General features: G+C 59.2%; 1 protein-coding gene across 17 annotated transcripts in view; it reads left to right on the top strand.

Moving 5' to 3' along the window:
• Positions 1-15,496, top strand: part of ADGRB2 (adhesion G protein-coupled receptor B2) — a 36,087-nt gene extending 20,591 nt beyond the window's left edge. For 4 of the 17 annotated variants that reach the window (XM_088790874.1, XM_088790877.1, XM_088790873.1 and 1 more), the window contains 26 exons: positions 414-578; positions 661-828; positions 903-1,004; positions 1,162-1,268; positions 2,072-2,266; positions 2,421-2,489; positions 2,567-2,675; positions 3,001-3,331; positions 3,698-3,803; positions 4,002-4,045; positions 4,306-4,432; positions 4,887-4,990; positions 5,092-5,194; positions 5,934-6,084; positions 6,271-6,340; positions 6,746-6,812; positions 6,952-7,037; positions 7,335-7,433; positions 9,470-9,641; positions 9,939-10,034; positions 10,381-10,420; positions 11,063-11,682; positions 14,054-14,089; positions 14,363-14,476; positions 14,576-14,632; positions 15,008-15,327. In XM_088790874.1, coding sequence (XP_088647000.1) covers positions 414-578; positions 661-828; positions 903-1,004; positions 1,162-1,268; positions 2,072-2,266; positions 2,421-2,489; positions 2,567-2,675; positions 3,001-3,331; positions 3,698-3,803; positions 4,002-4,045; positions 4,306-4,432; positions 4,887-4,990; positions 5,092-5,194; positions 5,934-6,084; positions 6,271-6,340; positions 6,746-6,812; positions 6,952-7,037; positions 7,335-7,433; positions 9,470-9,641; positions 9,939-10,034; positions 10,381-10,420; positions 11,063-11,682; positions 14,054-14,089; positions 14,363-14,476; positions 14,576-14,632; positions 15,008-15,193 — 3,524 coding nt within the window. In that variant the 3' untranslated portion in view covers positions 15,194-15,327. Of the gene's footprint in view, positions 1-413; positions 579-660; positions 829-902; positions 1,005-1,161; positions 1,269-2,071; positions 2,267-2,420; positions 2,490-2,566; positions 2,676-3,000; positions 3,332-3,697; positions 3,804-4,001; positions 4,046-4,305; positions 4,433-4,886; positions 4,991-5,091; positions 5,195-5,933; positions 6,085-6,270; positions 6,341-6,745; positions 6,813-6,951; positions 7,038-7,334; positions 7,434-9,469; positions 9,642-9,938; positions 10,035-10,380; positions 10,421-11,062; positions 11,683-14,053; positions 14,090-14,362; positions 14,477-14,575; positions 14,633-15,007 lie in introns of those variants that run through there. The other 13 variants (XM_088790878.1, XM_088790876.1, XM_088790875.1 and 10 more) reach the window with 11 other exon arrangements.
• Positions 15,497-15,893: the final 397 nt, after the last annotated feature.

Genomic DNA, 15,893 nt, shown 5'->3' with positions numbered 1-15,893 from the left:
GTGCTGCTTTCCAGTGCCCCCTTTCCTAAGTCCTGGGCTACCCTTGCTGTTCATAGCACTTTGGTGCTCATGGCAAGTTGGGCTATGAGGGGACATAAAGCTGGGCTTAAGTGTAGGCAAAGATTGATCAGTTGGTGACCCTGGGGCCCCTTTCCCTAGCCAAAAGAGGACGTGTGCCTTGATGCTGAGTGGAGAGGTGTCCTGTGTTCCTGGAGTTGGTGACAGGCAGGCAGGCCCTGGCCCAGGCCCCACCTGCTCACTCCAGACCCCTTCATCCACCTCTCTCCAGTGAGTCTGGCCTGGCTCAAGTCTCAGTGCTTAGCAGGCTCTGTCATCTCCCTGCAGTGCTCTGCCCCCTCCAGTCCCCACACCCCTTGCTCAACGGCCACCCCTGCTTGTGTCTCCCCATGCAGTGGAAGGCCAGTGGCTAGAATGGGGTCCCTGGGGCCCGTGCTCCACGTCCTGTGCCAATGGGACCCAACAGCGCAGCCGGAAGTGCAGTGTGGCAGGCCCAGCCTGGGCCACGTGTACAGGTGCCCTCACAGACACCCGCGAGTGCAGCAACCTTGAGTGCCCCGGTGAGTGCTCAGCGCAAGGGCCGCAGGTGGCCGTCCTGGCCCTGGGGGCACCTGGGGCCACTCACGCCCCCCTCTCCCATAGCCACAGATGGCAAGTGGGGGCCATGGAACTCGTGGAGCCTGTGCTCCAAGACGTGTGATACAGGCTGGCAGCGTCGCTTCCGCATGTGCCAGGCCACGGGCACGCAGGGCTACCCGTGTGAGGGCACCGGAGAGGAGGTGAAGCCCTGCAGTGAGAAGAGGTGTCCAGGTATTGCTCGCAGGACCCTGGGGGTTGGGGAACAAGCGTATGGGCCTGGCTGAGCCCTTCCGCTATACCCACAGCCTTCCATGAGATGTGCAGGGATGAGTACGTGATGCTGATGACGTGGAAGAAGGCAGCTGCTGGCGAGATCATCTACAACAAGTGTCCCCCCAATGCCTCAGGTGAGGGGACGTGTGGCTCTCCCCTCAGGCCCTCACCTCGCCATTCTGGCTGCTCCCTTCTGGGCCCCCAGCTTCTTTGATCCTCTATCCTGAGGTGTGGAATGAAGTGGGTGAAAGTTCGGTCCCCCTACCCAACCCTTTGTCCTGTCCCCTGCAGGGTCCGCCAGCCGCCGCTGTCTTCTCAGTGCCCAGGGTGTGGCATACTGGGGGCTGCCCAGCTTTGCCCGCTGCATCTCCCACGAGTACCGCTACTTATATCTGTCAGTGAGTGTGCCCTGTTGGGCTGGGGCAACACAAAATCTCCCCTAGACACTGGTAGGACGTGGAGGGAGCTTGATTCTCGCTCATGCCCATGTGCCTTGGCATATATATGCTGTGCCCACTTCTGCCTGGCTGTGCCTCTCCCTGTCTGGCAAACTTCTACTCATACCTCAAGTCCTCACTCTCAAGTGTCTTCCCTTATCCCTGGTGCCTACCTCTGTGTTCCTATAGCCCCCCTGAGCTGCTTAGTCATTAGGTGTTGTGAGTGCTCTTTGAAATGTCTGTGTCCTGTTTGACCAGAAGTTCCTTAAAGGCAGGGACAAAGTTGAATTTATTTTTGTGCCCCCAGTGCCCAGCTGAGGGCATACCGTGGGGTAAGAATGTTATCAGCAAATGTGGCTCGTGTGTACTTGTTTGTCTGACTATAATTGGTATTCGTTGTGTGGTTGCATTTAGAGCTTGTGTTAGAGAGGGAGAGAGACAGAATATGTTACACTCCAGAGTGTGCGTGACCCTTTTGGGATGGGGGTACCTTGCCCTTGTACCATGCTTATCATCTTTTATATGTACATTTGGGCACCTTCCTTCTGAGCTCTTTCTGTTTTAGCCTTTTTAAAGTATCTTTGGGGATTCTCTCTCTTTATGGGCCTCTTTCTTGGACTCTGTCTCCCCTTGAGCACCTCTGTCTGCCTTTTCCCCTCCCTTTCCTCCTGGATGCAAGCAGTGGGTGGACTGGCATGGGATGGGCCAGGGGTTGGTCCCAGCTCCTGACACTCCCATGACAGTCGCCCACCTGTCACCTGCAGCTTCGGGAGCACCTGGCCAAGGGGCAGCGCATGCTGGCAGGTGAGGGCATGTCACAAGTGGTGCGCAGCCTGCAGGAGCTGCTGGCCCGGCGCACCTACTATAGCGGGGACCTGCTCTTCTCCGTGGACATTCTGAGGAACGTCACTGATACCTTCAAGAGGGCCACCTATGTGCCCTCGGCTGATGATGTGCAGGTGCCTCCCTGCCCTTGTGGGAGGAAGTAGGGCTGAGGGTGCGGAAGTCCCACACTGAATGGGGAGTCCTGGTCTCTGGGGGTGGCCAGTGTGACTGTGGTGGGGAAGCCCCGTCCTTGGGGCTGGGACCTCCTGACAATCACTGTCTCCCCAGCGCTTCTTCCAGGTGGTGAGCTTCATGGTGGATGCAGAGAACAAGGAGAAGTGGGATGATGCCCAGCAGGTGAGAGGCCAGGCTGCTCAGTTTCCTCCTCCATGACCCACCGCCATCTTGGACCCTTACACACTCTTTGTCCCCAGGTGTCCCCTGGCTCTGTGCACCTGCTCCGTGTCGTGGAGGACTTCATTCACTTGGTGGGCGATGCTCTCAAGGCCTTCCAGAGCTCTTTGATCGTCACAGACAACCTGGGTACAGAAAGCTGGCAGGGGTGCCGCATGTGGTGGAAGCCAGGCCTCGGTGGGGGAGGGATGGTTTCTTCTATTTCTCTCTTTCTCGAGGCCCCGTCTTTCCCTCATTTAACCTCTTGTTTGTATCTTTCCATGTTTTTTTCCCCTCCTCCATCTCTGTGTGGTGTTTCTCTATGTACGCATCCCCCCGCCTCTGGGTTGGTGCCAACCTGGGTGTATGCTTCTGCCTTCCTGGTGTCCGCCTCCCCCACATCTGTCTCTTCCTTGTGTCTGTCTCCTGTGTCTGTCTGTCCTGGTGTGGGCTGCCATCCTCCATCCCCCTGCAGTGATCAGCATTCAGCGAGAGCCCGTCTCAGCTGTGTCCAGCGACATCACGTTCCCCATGCGCGGCCGCCGGGGCATGAAGGACTGGGTGCGGCACTCCGAGGACCGCCTCTTCCTGCCCAAGGAGGTGCTCAGCCTCTCCTCCCCAGGGAAGCCAGCTGCCTCGGGGGCAGCAAGCAGCCCCGGCAGGGGGAGGGGCCCAGGAACGGTGGGCCCTGGCCCGGGCTACTCCCACCAGCGCCTCCTCCCAGCAGACCCCGAGGACGCCTCCTCCTACTTTGTGATCGGTGCTGTGCTCTACCGCACCCTTGGCCTCATCCTGCCGCCCCCCAGGTGAGTCCCTGGGAGAGATGGATGGGGCTGCCAAGGGTGTAGGAAGGTCCCGGTGAGAGGAGGACTGAGCCTGCGCTGGTCACGGAGAGATGCAGCTGCAGCCTCCTGCAGCCTCTGCGACTCCTTGCCTGGCTCTGAACAGACATGCTTCTCAGAGATGTCCATGCAGCTCCCAGAGGCTTTGCTGTGGTCCAGGGGGTGTTGGACTGAGCTCTAGACCTCACCCGAATCCTGGGCCCCACTGAGCTCTAGGCCTCCCCCGGACTTGGCCCCGTCACCCCCTGCCTCCCATCCAAAGCACCTTTGGGGTTTCTGACTGGGTCTGGGCACCCGCTGGCAGGAGCTGACCTCAGAACCTGTCCCCAGGCCCCCCCTGGCCGTCACATCCCGGGTGATGACAGTGACTGTGCGGCCCCCCACACAGCCACCAGTTGAGCCCCTCATCACAGTGGAGCTCTCCTATATCATCAATGTGAGTAGGGGCCCAGGCAGGGACCCTGGGCACACCCCAGCTTGGGTGGTCAGACCTGTCTGAGAGGACGGTGGTGTGCTCAATGGCAGGATGACCCTCAGACCTGTGTGGGCCCTGCCATGGCAGGACGGGTGGTGGTCAGGGTGGTGAGCTCCCCACCCCACACTGCAGTCAGGTGTTCTGTTCCCCACTCCCCAGGGCACCACGGATCCCCACTGTGCCAGCTGGGACTACTCCAGAGCGTGAGTTGGGCAGGGTCTCTGTGGGGAAGAGTGCAGCCCTAGGACCTCTCCTCAGGAGGGGACCCCCTGTCTGGAAGGCCAGAGGGCTCCTCGGTGCCATCCTTGGCCTAAGGGCTCGAGGGTGCATCCTGGAGCTCCCAACTGCCTACCTCTTGGATATGGCCTTGCCCTGGATTCACCTGTCCTTGGGCAGTGGTCACTGCTAGAGGTGGGGACACAGAACTGGGCTGGGTCTCACTCTACCTCTCCACCCACCCAAGAGACGCCAGCTCAGGGGACTGGGACACTGAGAGCTGCCAGACGCTGGAGACCCAGGCAGCACACACCCGCTGCCAGTGCCAGCATCTGTCTACCTTTGCTGTGCTGGCCCAGCCACCCAAAGACCTGGTGAGTGGGAGGTGCCTGGGGTGGGCAGGGAAGAGATGCCTGGGTGCCAGCGGCCATCTGTGACCGTCAGCAGGGACCTGGGTGATCCCACACGTGTGTCTGAGCAGCTGCACTTCTGGGGTTGCACATGGAAATCTGTGCCCCTGGGATGGTGCTCACAGTGATGACATGTGCCTGAGGGTGTGTGGCAGTGGGCAGTCATGTGCATGTACACACATGTGCGTTTCTGGTTGTGTGTGCGAGAGTGTAGGTGACTGAGCATACATATGCCTCCACATGTATGCATGGGTCTGCTCCATGCACGTGTGAAGGCAATGGTGAGCCCTCGTCTGTGTGTGGCTGTGATAAAGGTGCAGGTGCCAGTCTGTACCAGACAGGGAGTGGGGAGGCCAAGGGCACCTCTGCAGCAGCCCTCTCCCAGTGACCCATCTGAACATCTGCTCATCTCCCCCAGACCCTGGAGCTGGCAGGCTCCCCCTCGGTCCCCCTTGTGATTGGCTGTGCTGTGTCCTGCATGGCACTGCTCACCCTGCTTGCCATCTATGCTGCATTCTGGAGGTAGGTGGGACACTGGGAAGATGGAGGGGGGGAGGTGACCAGTCACCCCAGGTTGGGCGGGGCAGCCAGCTCCTTTGTCTCTGCCTGCTGTGCCCTCTCAGGTTTATAAAATCTGAACGCTCCATCATCTTGCTCAATTTCTGCCTGTCCATTCTGGCGTCCAATATCCTGATCCTCGTGGGCCAGTCGCGGGTGCTGAGCAAGGCAGGTGCAGGCTCATGGGGGAGCCAGGGAGTGAGAGTGGGGTGAAGGGGGTGAGGGTGGAGAGTGTTTGCAGGTGACAATGTGTGTTTGTGTATATATATACGTAAGTGATGGATGTTTGTATACACTCCAGCTGTGTGTTGGGTGTGTGTGGGAAAATTGTGTGCGCGCATACATGAAAGCATTGAAGAGGAGGGATGTGTGTACTCGAGTGATGAATGTCTGTGTACCTCTGTGAACGAGTACGTGAGCTGAGTGCCTGTGTGCACATGTGTTGGGCGGGTGGCATTGGTGGAACCTGAGCCTTCTCATGTCTGTGGACATGTCGAGCCTGAGCACGGCCTCTTGGGCCACCTGCCTATAGATGACCTGTGCTGGCTGCCCCTTATGCCCCCTCAGCCTTCTCTGCACAGTGCCAGCACTGTGTGTGCCAGGTCTGGGGCCCGCCTGGCCGTGACATGGCAGGTGCTCCTGTCTGCCCCGCTCCCTGCCAACCCCGTCTGTGCGTGGGTAGCCTGCCTGCCCGCCTCCCGGATGCTGAGCGCTGTGTGCATGTCACCAGGCCTGTGTCGTGCTGTGTGTGGGTGCAGGAAGACGGGGGGTTGCCTGGCAGGGCTCTGTGGAGGGCGGAGCTCGGGTGGGCGGCCATGGCAGCGCCCAGCAGCGGGCGTGGGAAGCCTGGTGCCTCCCGCCCTGGCGGCTGCTCAGGGCCACTCCCTCTTTTTCCCTCTCCTTCCAGGGTGTATGCACCATGACAGCTGCCTTCCTGCACTTCTTCTTCCTCTCCTCCTTTTGCTGGGTGCTCACTGAGGCTTGGCAGTCTTACCTGGCTGTCATTGGACGGATGCGTACCCGCCTTGTTCGCAAGCGCTTCCTCTGCCTGGGCTGGGGTGAGCAGGGCCTGTGCTGGACTCTGCCAATGGGCCTTGGGAGCAGGGGCAGCAAGACAGGTTCAGCTTCGGCCCTGGCCACTCTTTGTGGGCACAGGAGTCAGCTGGGCTGGGTGGGGTTCTGGGAGGATGAGAGGACCCTGAAGACTGACAGCAGTTTCACTCTGGCTTCCCCTGTTCCCTTAGGTCTGCCTGCTCTGGTGGTGGCCGTGTCTGTCGGCTTTACCCGCACCAAAGGATATGGTACATCCAGCTAGTACGTGGGCCTCCCGTGGTGGGCGGTGGGGGTTACTGCTAGGCGCCCACACTGGGCCTCAGGCCCTCTCAGGCTGCACGCTTGGCCCACGCCTGCTGTGGGGCTTTGGGCAAATCCTTCCCCGTCTCAGACCTTCAGTTTCCCTGACTATTAAAGTATGTGCTGGGATTGGGTAATCTCTGAGAACCCTTTAGCTCGGGGATCAGCCTTGTTTGATCCCCATGGGGCTGGGCCTGAAGGTCTTAGTTTTTGATAAACGGGAAACTGAGGCTCAGCAAGAGCCAGTGGCTCCCTCTACCCCTGTCTGGGGCTCAGCCCCATTGCCGACGTGGGCCTGGCAGCCCCGAGGGCACTGAGAGATGGTATTTGAGGATGTCTGATGCCCCTTCTCCCCCCACCCCCTAGCTGCTGGCTCTCCCTGGAGGGTGGCCTGCTCTATGCCTTTGTGGGCCCTGCGGCTGTCATCGTCTTGGTATGTGCACTTGTCCTGGGAGGGGTGTGGCCAGGGTTCTACTCCTCCCTGCCCTCCAGCTCCCACCAGGGGCTCTCCTGCCAGGAGGGCACCTGGTGATCCTGTCTCCTCCCCTCCCCCCACGCTGCTGGGCCCTCAGGTGAATATGCTCATTGGAATCATTGTCTTCAACAAGCTCATGGCGCGCGACGGCATCTCAGACAAATCCAAGAAACAGAGGGCCGGGTAAGGGGGTTCTCTGTGGCTTGGCCTTGTGGGAAATGGTATAGGGAGGGAGGGCTACGGCCACTCTCAGAGACTCAGGGCTCTACGCTGCGACTGACTGGCGCTCCCTAACCTCGGTGCATCAAGGGTGCAGGCAAGATGGGCACTCAGTGCTCCGCTGCAGCCCCTCGCCCACCCTAACCCGCCTCTCTCTCTCTCACCTGCCCTCCCCCTCCCACCCCACTCGGGGCTCATGCTGCCCCATTTCCCACTTCCCATGTGTTTCCCCCCTTCTCCCGTGTCTGTGCCACACCCGAGGTCGGAGCGGTGCCCCTGGGCCAGCCTGCTCCTCCCCTGCTCAGCGTGTGGAGCGGTCCCCAGCCCCCTGCTCAGCTCAGCCTCGGCCAGGAACGCCATGTTAGTTGTGCCCCCTGGGGGGTGGGGTGGGGTGGGCGGGGGCAAAAGAATTGGGGGGTAGTGCCTTTGGTGGGTGGAGGAGGGAATCAGTCTAGTGCCCTGGAAAGCTTGCCGTGCCGCTGCCACACACTCTCAAGGGCTTGGCATTGAGGTGGCAGAGGGCATTGGGAGTAAATGTCTGCTTCCTGGAAAATGCTAGATTCCTGTGCCCACCCCTTCCTCCCACCCCTGCCCTCACTGCTGGCTTACATTTTATCTAGGCACAGCTGAAACCCCCCCCCTTACACCCCAACCTATAGAGAGGTTCATAGAATCTCAGGGCCTTAGAATTTTTGAGCCCATAGAACCTTAGAATTAGAGTGATAGAATGTTGGACTAAGAATCAGAAGCTAAGAATGTTAGAATGTGAATCATGGTCTTATCACCTGTCATAGAATCTGAGAGTTAGAATTTCACAGGCATTGAATCTCAACCAATTGGGGGACAGAGAATCTTGGAGGTAGAGAATTACGTCACTGAGACACCCCTGTCCTCGGCAGCTGAGAATCTCAAAATCCCAGCCGTGCACAAATCCACCAGGGCTTTAGGCCCAGCATCCCACCCAGGGCCGGAAATCCATCTCAGCCTGTCTGACCAGCGGGGTCCAGCTTTATCTTACACACCTCCAGAGTCAGGGAGCTCACTGCTTTAGGAGGCAGCTGACACCATCTCTGGGAAGCTGTGTGGAATAGAAAGCTTGCTGTCACTTGGGCTGCCATCTGCCTCTCTGACTCTCTGTCAGAACTAGTAGTTAAAAGCTTGGGTTTCAGAGGCAGCCAAGCTGGGTTTGCATCCCAGCTTGGTCTCTCTCTACCCAGCTGGGCACACTCCAGTTTCCTGGTCTGTAAATTGGGATAATAATTCCCATGCCTGTTTATTGGAGTTGTTTTGATCACAATGTGAACTAATGTATGTAAAGTGTTCAGTGTAGGGCCTGGCAGAGAATTGGTGGTTAATCAATGGTAGCTCTTGTGACTCCAATTAGGCCCTCTCTCAGTCTTGGCTCTGCCCCTGGGGGCTGTGGAGACCGCTGTGCCTGCCCCTGGCTAGGCTGAACAACCCCCAAGCGCTCTTCCTAGGATGGGTCTTGGCCCCTGCCCATCTTTCTGCCTTGGCCAGAGCTGACTCTCCCACCGGGGGTGTTCATGAAGCAGGATGGGCTGGGTGTGGCACCTGGCCCAATAGGGCAAGACTGCCCTCCTGTGCCCAGGTGGGCTATAGCCAGTGATGGCAGGTTGACACTGGTACCTGGATGCAGGGCCCAACTGCCTTTTTCCCTCTGCCTTCCCCTGTCAAGAAGTCAGGGGATGTGTGGGTTGGGCCTTGATCCTGGCTTTTACCCCCAGCACCAGCTATGATCTTTCTGCTCAGGGCTCTGAGCAGCCACTGAGGGCCTGGTGGCCTCTCCTTGGGGAACTGAAGGGGATGAGCCTCTGCTGCACCGGCCCTGGCCCCCATCTTCTCCCCAAAGATGTGTGCTCTGTGGCGTCCTCCATGTGCTCTTTCTGTCTGTGTGTCTCTGCCTGCCTCATCCTCTCTCTCACTGTGCCTGTCATCTCTTTGTCCCTCTTCCTCTCCTCCTCTCCCCAAATCTCTGGGGATGTGGCCCAGGCCTGTGATTCTCTGCGACTAGGCTGAAAGTCACAGCCTCTGCATCTGTCTCCCTTCTTGTCTTTTCTCCCACTGTCTCCTTCACCTTCTCTGGCTCTGCCCCCTGATGCTGCGTCTGCCTCTGGCTCTGGCTCAGCCCCACTGTGTCAGGGTGCCTGCCCCTCCCATCTCTCCTGGTCCCTGCTCTGGCCCCACAGTTCTCCCCTTTCTTTCTCTGTTTCTCTGCCTTCGGTTCCTCAGCCCCTCTCTGCTTGGGACCATTACTGAGCTCTTGGAGTTTGGGGCCCTGCCAGTCTTGGGCAGCTTAAGGCTGAGTGCAGGCCTGGGCTCAGCCCACTCTGTCTCCTGGAGTGTCACCCTGATGGACGCTCTGCTGCTGTCTTCAGGGCCTCCCTTTGGAGCTCCTGTGTGGTGCTGCCTCTGCTGGCGCTCACCTGGATGTCTGCTGTCCTGGCCATGACAGACCGCCGCTCCATCCTCTTCCAGGCCCTCTTCGCTGTCTTCAACTCTGCGCAAGGCTTTGTCATCACGGCTGTGCACTGCTTCCTGCGCCGAGAGGTGGGGCTCGGCCTCTCCTGTCCTTGCACACACACCTCACCTGGCCAGTCCTCTCACTTCTCCTCACTGTGCAGACGAGGCGGGCTGAGGCCCCGCCCCGGCCTCCAGCTGGGCAGCCCTTGGTGTGGAAGCTGAGAGCCTGGGCAGCCTCGTCCTTGGCCTTTTGGTCTCCAGCTCCTTCTCCCCTCTGACCTCCCCCTAGCCGAATGCGCTTCTGTCCTTCCACATCTGCCTGGGTGCCTGGGGTGGGAAGGGCCCTGTGGCGGCCTCAGGACAGCAGATACCTGCTGCTCCCAGGTCCAGGACGTGGTGAAGTGCCAGATGGGCGTGTGCCGGGCTGATGAGAGTGAAGACTCCCCCGACTCGTGTAAGAATGGGCAGCTGCAGATCCTGGTGAGTGAAGAGGCCTGGGCAGGGCACAGTGGGTTCTGACTGTGCCCTCCCCAATTCCCCTGCCCCAGTCCCCTCGCCTTTCCTATCCATGGTGGGGAGGGGACAGAGATCAGGTTTAATTCAGGCTCAGCCACTGACTGCTGGGTAGCATTGGACAAGTCTTTCCCTCGTTCATTTTCCCCATCTGTCAGGTGGGGCTGGAGTGGACGTGTCTGGGGTCCTGGGCTCGGTTGGGCGGTGTGCCATGGGCAGAAGCTTTGGGTGGGTAGGGAGGGGACTGAGCTGCCCGCACCCACCCTGATACATTGATTCTCTGCCCACCTGCTCTGTCCCTCTCTGCCTATAGTCAGACTTTGAAAAGGATGTGGATCTGGCTTGTCAGACAGGTGAGTCTCCCTGTGCAGAGCTGAGAATGGCCCCCCAGGGAAGGGCAGGAAGGGAGGGTCCCCAGCCCCATCGTGGGAGGCCCTGACAGGGGTCTGGCTATGGGATTTAGCTTTAGAGTCAGACAGTCCTTAGCGGATTGAAGGCTGTGAGCACACTTACTGTGCGACTTTGGGCAAATGGCTTACCACTCTGAGCCTTAAATGGATTAGGGGACATCAAGTGCCTAGCAGGGTGCTTGGCCCATGGTGCCTGTTACAGTATTATGTCATTTCCATGATTCTTACCAGAGTCGCTTTCTAGTTTTGTCTCCTGGGCGGGAACTGCGTAGGGAGAGGGGAGGAGCAAGATGCTTGTGACAGTCTCTGGGCTGTGGGATCAGAGGTCAGGACCTGCAGCAGAGGCTGACCTGTGGAAGCTGGGCCTTGGCTTCATTCCTTGCCCTGCCTTGCTGCGAGCCTCTGGGCCAGTTGTTTTCTTAACCCCTCTGCTGCTGGAGCGAGTACCAAGCACCCAGCCGTCTCTCCAGGACTCAGTTTCCTCCTCCATCTGACCTCAGGGGCTTGGTACCTGCCCAGCCCGGACAGAAGCATCTGGGGCTCCTCCTCCCCAGGACTTAACCTCCTTCTCACTCCTGCCCCCAGTTCTGTTCAAGGAGGTCAACACTTGCAACCCGTCCACCATCACAGGCACACTGTCCCGCCTGTCCCTGGATGAGGACGAGGAGCCCAAGTCCTGCCTTGTGGGTCCTGAAGGTGGCCTCAGCTTCTCACCTCTGCCTGGGAATATCCTGGTGCCCATGGCAGCCCCACCAGGCCTGGGGGAGCCGCCTCCCCCGCAGGAGGCCAACCCCGTGTACATGTGTGGGGAGGGCAGCCTGCGGCAGCTGGATCTCACATGGCTACGGTCAGCTGAGCCGGGCTCCGAAGGGGACTACATGGTGCTGCCCCGACGGACTCTGAGCCTGCAGCCTGGCAGTGGGGGCGGAGGGGGTGAGGATCCCCCGAGGGCCCGGCCTGAGGGCACCCCCCGACGGGCCGCCAAGGCACTGGCCCACCCTGAAGGCTACCCCAGCTTCCTGTCTGTGGACCACTCGGGCCTGGGCTTGGGCCCTGCCTATGGGTCTTTACAGAACCCCTATGGGATGACCTTCCAACCACCACCGCCGACCCCCAGCGCCCGCCAAGTCCCCGAGCCTGGGGAGCGCAGCCGGACCATGCCCCGCACTGTGCCCGGCTCCACCATGAAGCTGGGCTCCCTGGAGGTGAGGGGCGGCAGGGCACAGGGGTAGGGTGGGGTGGGAGGCCTGCCCCCACGGGCCTGAGACCGTGTCTGAGTCGCAGGCCACAGCCAGGAAGGCAGCTCCCCAGAGCAGCTCCTTTGTACGAAGTTGCTGGGAGTGATACGCCGTGCGTGTCTAACCTCTGCTTGTGCCCATGGCAGCGCCAAGGGAATCCCGGCTTCTCTGAACTCAAGTGGGCTTGGACTCCATGCACTGAGGGTACACTTCTCGGTGTATTCACACTTGCTTTAGGTCTTACTTTGGGGTGACTGGTTAGGATGGGTCTTCCTTGAAGGGGCCTGTGGCGCAGGCCAGATGCTGTATTGTTTGGGGGCAGACATAACGGGCTGAGAGCCTGGGCCTCTGAGTTCTGTGCATCTGGATGCTGCTGATCAGCAGTGAGAACTGGAACAAAATCTCTGAGTCTCAGTTTCCTCATTTGTAAAGTGGGGAGAACAGAGCAGCCTCTTTGTAGAGTTGTTGTGAGGACTGAGTGACATAAAACATTTGTTCCTGTGTGGAATGGGTAGAAAGTGCTAGATAATTGGGAATTGCTACTGTTATCATCCCTGAAATCAGCCTCAGCACTGCCCATAAGCCTGTGCTAATTGACCACTCCTTTCCTGAGAAAATGTCAGCCCCTCTCTCACCCTGCCTATGTGGTTTCTGTGGATGCCCCACCATCCCTCTGGCCTCCTCGGACCTGCTGCCTGCATGGAATCACTGGGAACAAGCAGGTGGTGGTGACCCACTGTAGAACTTTAGAACATTCTAGAACTCTAGTTGGAGGGATAAGTGGGATATGGATAAGGAAAGGGACAGGAGTCACAGCTTAGACACTGTTGGCTGCTCATGTTCGGCCTCAGAAAGCTGCTCCCCATCCTCCGCACTAAGGAAATTAAGTTAGCAGCTAGAAGATTCTCAAGTTTCGTTTTTCTCCCAAAATGTTTCTTGAACATTTGGTGCCTGCTCCTGCTGCAGATGGCAAAAACAGGAAGGCGTAACAAAGACAGAAAACTCGATGTTGGCATTAGCGGTGGGTTGCGCTCAGCGTCACAGCAGGTTTTGGTCTGTGGACAGCTGCCCATGGTTGGACCACTGAGGAGAGGCCAGCACTGTGCTCCTTGTGTGGGAGGTGGCAATAAATGTGGCAGCGTCTTGAGAGGTCAAGGTTGACATCCGGAATTCTAGCGTGGGCAGCTGCAGGGGCGCAGAAGTGGAGGAGTGGGTTTGCGGCTGAGGAGTCCACCTTTATTCCGTTGGGCACAGCTGTGTGTGCAGGGCCTGTGGGCAGCAGGGGGCAGACGGAGGTATCTGGCTGCCTCCAAAAAGCAAGGTGTGGTCAGGAACAGGGAGGACACACATGTGCATGGTAAAGGGCAGAGGAAGGTCCAGGGCAGGGAGCACAGAGCCTAGTGTTAGGGAAGCCAGGGTAGCTGGTGGGCAAGGGGCTGGCAGGGAGGTGGGAGGAGAACCGGGAGAGGGGTGTAATGAAGGCCAGTGGTGGCGAGCAAATCTGCTGGGCTTGGGGCTTGGGAAGTCTAGATGGTGGCTTTAGCATCATCCTTGAGGGCCTTGGGGCAAGTCCCTTCTCCTCCCTGGACCACAGTTTCCCCAATGTAACCTGGTCTTGGTCTCATGAGTGCTCCGTGCCAGCATTTGAAGACTAAGGCCTCCTCCTTCAGCAGCGCTGGACACTGTGTAGGTTGTTGGGGCCTTGGAGCTGATCTTGGGCAAGTGAGGACCGCAGAGACATGACAGGGTAGGGAGGCCAGGGAGGCAGCGCCTGGTTTGTAAGGAAAAGGGGCAAGGCAGGATCAAAGGAAGGGCTGAAAACCTGAGTCCTCGTGTTTGCAGCGCAAGTGGAGGGTTCCGGGGCGAGGGGAGCCTGTGCTGGCAATGAGAAAGGGGCAAGATGGGGCAAAGGGTGGAATCCAGGGCACAGAGGAAGGAGCATCGGCTCTGTGCTCCCATGTGGGAATCCGTGTCCCTGCCACGTTGGAAGGCTGCACGGGACATTTGGCCTGTGTGCGGTTGCATGTCTGCACGTGTGCCAATGTGGGTGTGTTCCCTGTGAGCGTCTGTCTCCATAGGTGTGCAGGCAGAGGTGGCAAGGAGTGCGGGCCTGGGGCCGGAGCTGCAGCCCTTGGCAGGGTAGTGCCTCAGCTCCTCACGCCTCAGGCCGCAGCCCCTGTTCCCACAGCCCCAGGGGCTGCCCCTTCAGGATCCTGAACTCCTGGGCATGGTCTGGGGGAAGGTGCAGTGGGCAGAACCCGGGGTACCAGGTTTCCGGTCCCTGCATATGGTATAAAGCTTTCTTCTCCTTCACTGCCTCCTTGCTGCTCCTTCCCAGCGAAAGAAGTTACGGTATTCAGACCTGGACTTTGAGGTAAGTGTGTGTATGTGTGTATTGGGGCCAGGGGTCGTCTCTGGAGGGTCCACTCCTAAAACTAGCCCAGACCCCATTGCAGAGCCTGACCCCACAATCCTGTGGTTTCTGTGGGATCCTCCCAACATTCTCTCCCTGCCCAAGCCTGTAGCTCTGGGGTAAAGAGATAGGCAGGCCTTGTCCTAGAGGGGCCAGCAGCAGGCAGGGATATGGGGACCCTGAGTGGGGGGCTGGCTCATGGGGCTGCCCCACTGGGTAGCATCTCCTCTGAAGCCCTGTGGCTCCCAGAAGGTGATGCATACCCGGAAACGGCACTCGGAACTCTACCATGAGCTCAACCAGAAATTCCACACTTTCGACCGCTACCGCAGCCAGTCCACCGCCAAGGTGAGGGCTCCTCCTGTGGTTGCCCCTGTCTGAAGCTCCGGGCCTGGCCTGGTGCAGTGGCCCCTGGGGTCAGACCCTGACCCATGGCCCCCGTTACAGAGGGAGAAGCGGTGGAGTGTGTCCTCGGGTGGGGCAGCCGAACGGAGCGTGTCCAGCGTAAGTCCCCCTGGGCTGGATGGGGGTGAGGGGACTCCCGGGGATTCATTCCCTCCCTATCCGTCTCCCCTGCTTGGGCAACCTCAGCCTGCCTCAACAAGGGCCTACCCATGGCATAAGCAACAGCTCTGGAGTTGCTCGGGGATGGGGAACATGGACAGGGATTCTACCAGGGTCTTAAGGAGGGTGGACCGACAGGAGAGATGGTCTCAGGGGGCCACCTCTGGAGCCAGGCCGATCTGTATTTGAACCTGACTTGAGCACCTGATCGCTCAGTAGCTTTGGCCATCACTGGGCCTCCTCAGTTTCTCCTTCTGTACAATGGGTGAGAGGGTATTGGCCCATCTCCACGGGCCCTTCCCTCTCCCCCGACAGGAGAAGCCCAGTCCGGGGGAACGTCCCAGCTTGTCCCAACAGCGGCGACATCAGAGCTGGAGCACCTTCAAGTCTATGACACTGGGCTCGCTGCCCCCCAAGCCCCGAGAACGGCTAGCTCTGCACCGGGCAACAGCCTGGGAGCCCACAGAACCACCAGATGGCGACTTCCAGACAGAGGTGTGAGTGCCACACCGGACTGTCCACTGCGTATAAATATATATATCTCTCTATTTTCACACTCCACTTTGGAACTACCCAGGAGCCAGCGCCCCCTCCCCTCCCCCGAGGGCTGGGCAGGGAGGCACAATGGACTCAGCCAGGCTGGGGGAGCCAGACACAGCTGGGCCTGGGGGGCCAGGACCCTTCCCTGTTTCTCAGAGGTCCCTCAGCCACTGGAGCTCCATCTTTGCCCCAGCCTGTCTGTCTCTGTCCCGGGCTGGGGAGGGGGGAGGGAAACTTTGTTGGGAATAAACTTCACTCTGTGGATTTTGCTGCTGAGCTGTTTGCTTCTCCCAGGTGAAGGCCCAGCCCTGGGATGCCAACTTTGTTCCTCCATCTCCTTGGTTCACCTTGCTTGGTCTTGTCAAATTGTATGATAGAGTCGGGCTGGCTCTGATTGGGAGAGGGCACCTGGACTCTGACCCTATCTTTGCCCTTGAATCCCTGGGTTACCTTGGACACGTCCTTTTCTGTGTCAGGGCCTAGGGTAAGCAGATTGGGAATGCGGAGTGGGTCCCCTTGCTACTGGCCTTCCCCAATGGCTGTGATGGTCATGGCGGCCTTTCATTGGAGCCCAGATGCCAGACTGCCTGAGCTGGAGCCCAGGCAGAGCTTGGTGACCTCAGTTTCCCCATCTGTGAAATGGGGTTGGTACTAGTACCTA

Source organism: Rhinolophus sinicus, chromosome 14, assembly GCF_057876585.1.
Source record: "Rhinolophus sinicus isolate RSI-liver-muscle chromosome 14, RSI-T2T, whole genome shotgun sequence".
Classification (NCBI taxonomy): domain Eukaryota; kingdom Metazoa; phylum Chordata; class Mammalia; order Chiroptera; family Rhinolophidae; genus Rhinolophus; species Rhinolophus sinicus.
This window is presented reverse-complemented; position numbering and strand designations above follow the sequence as displayed.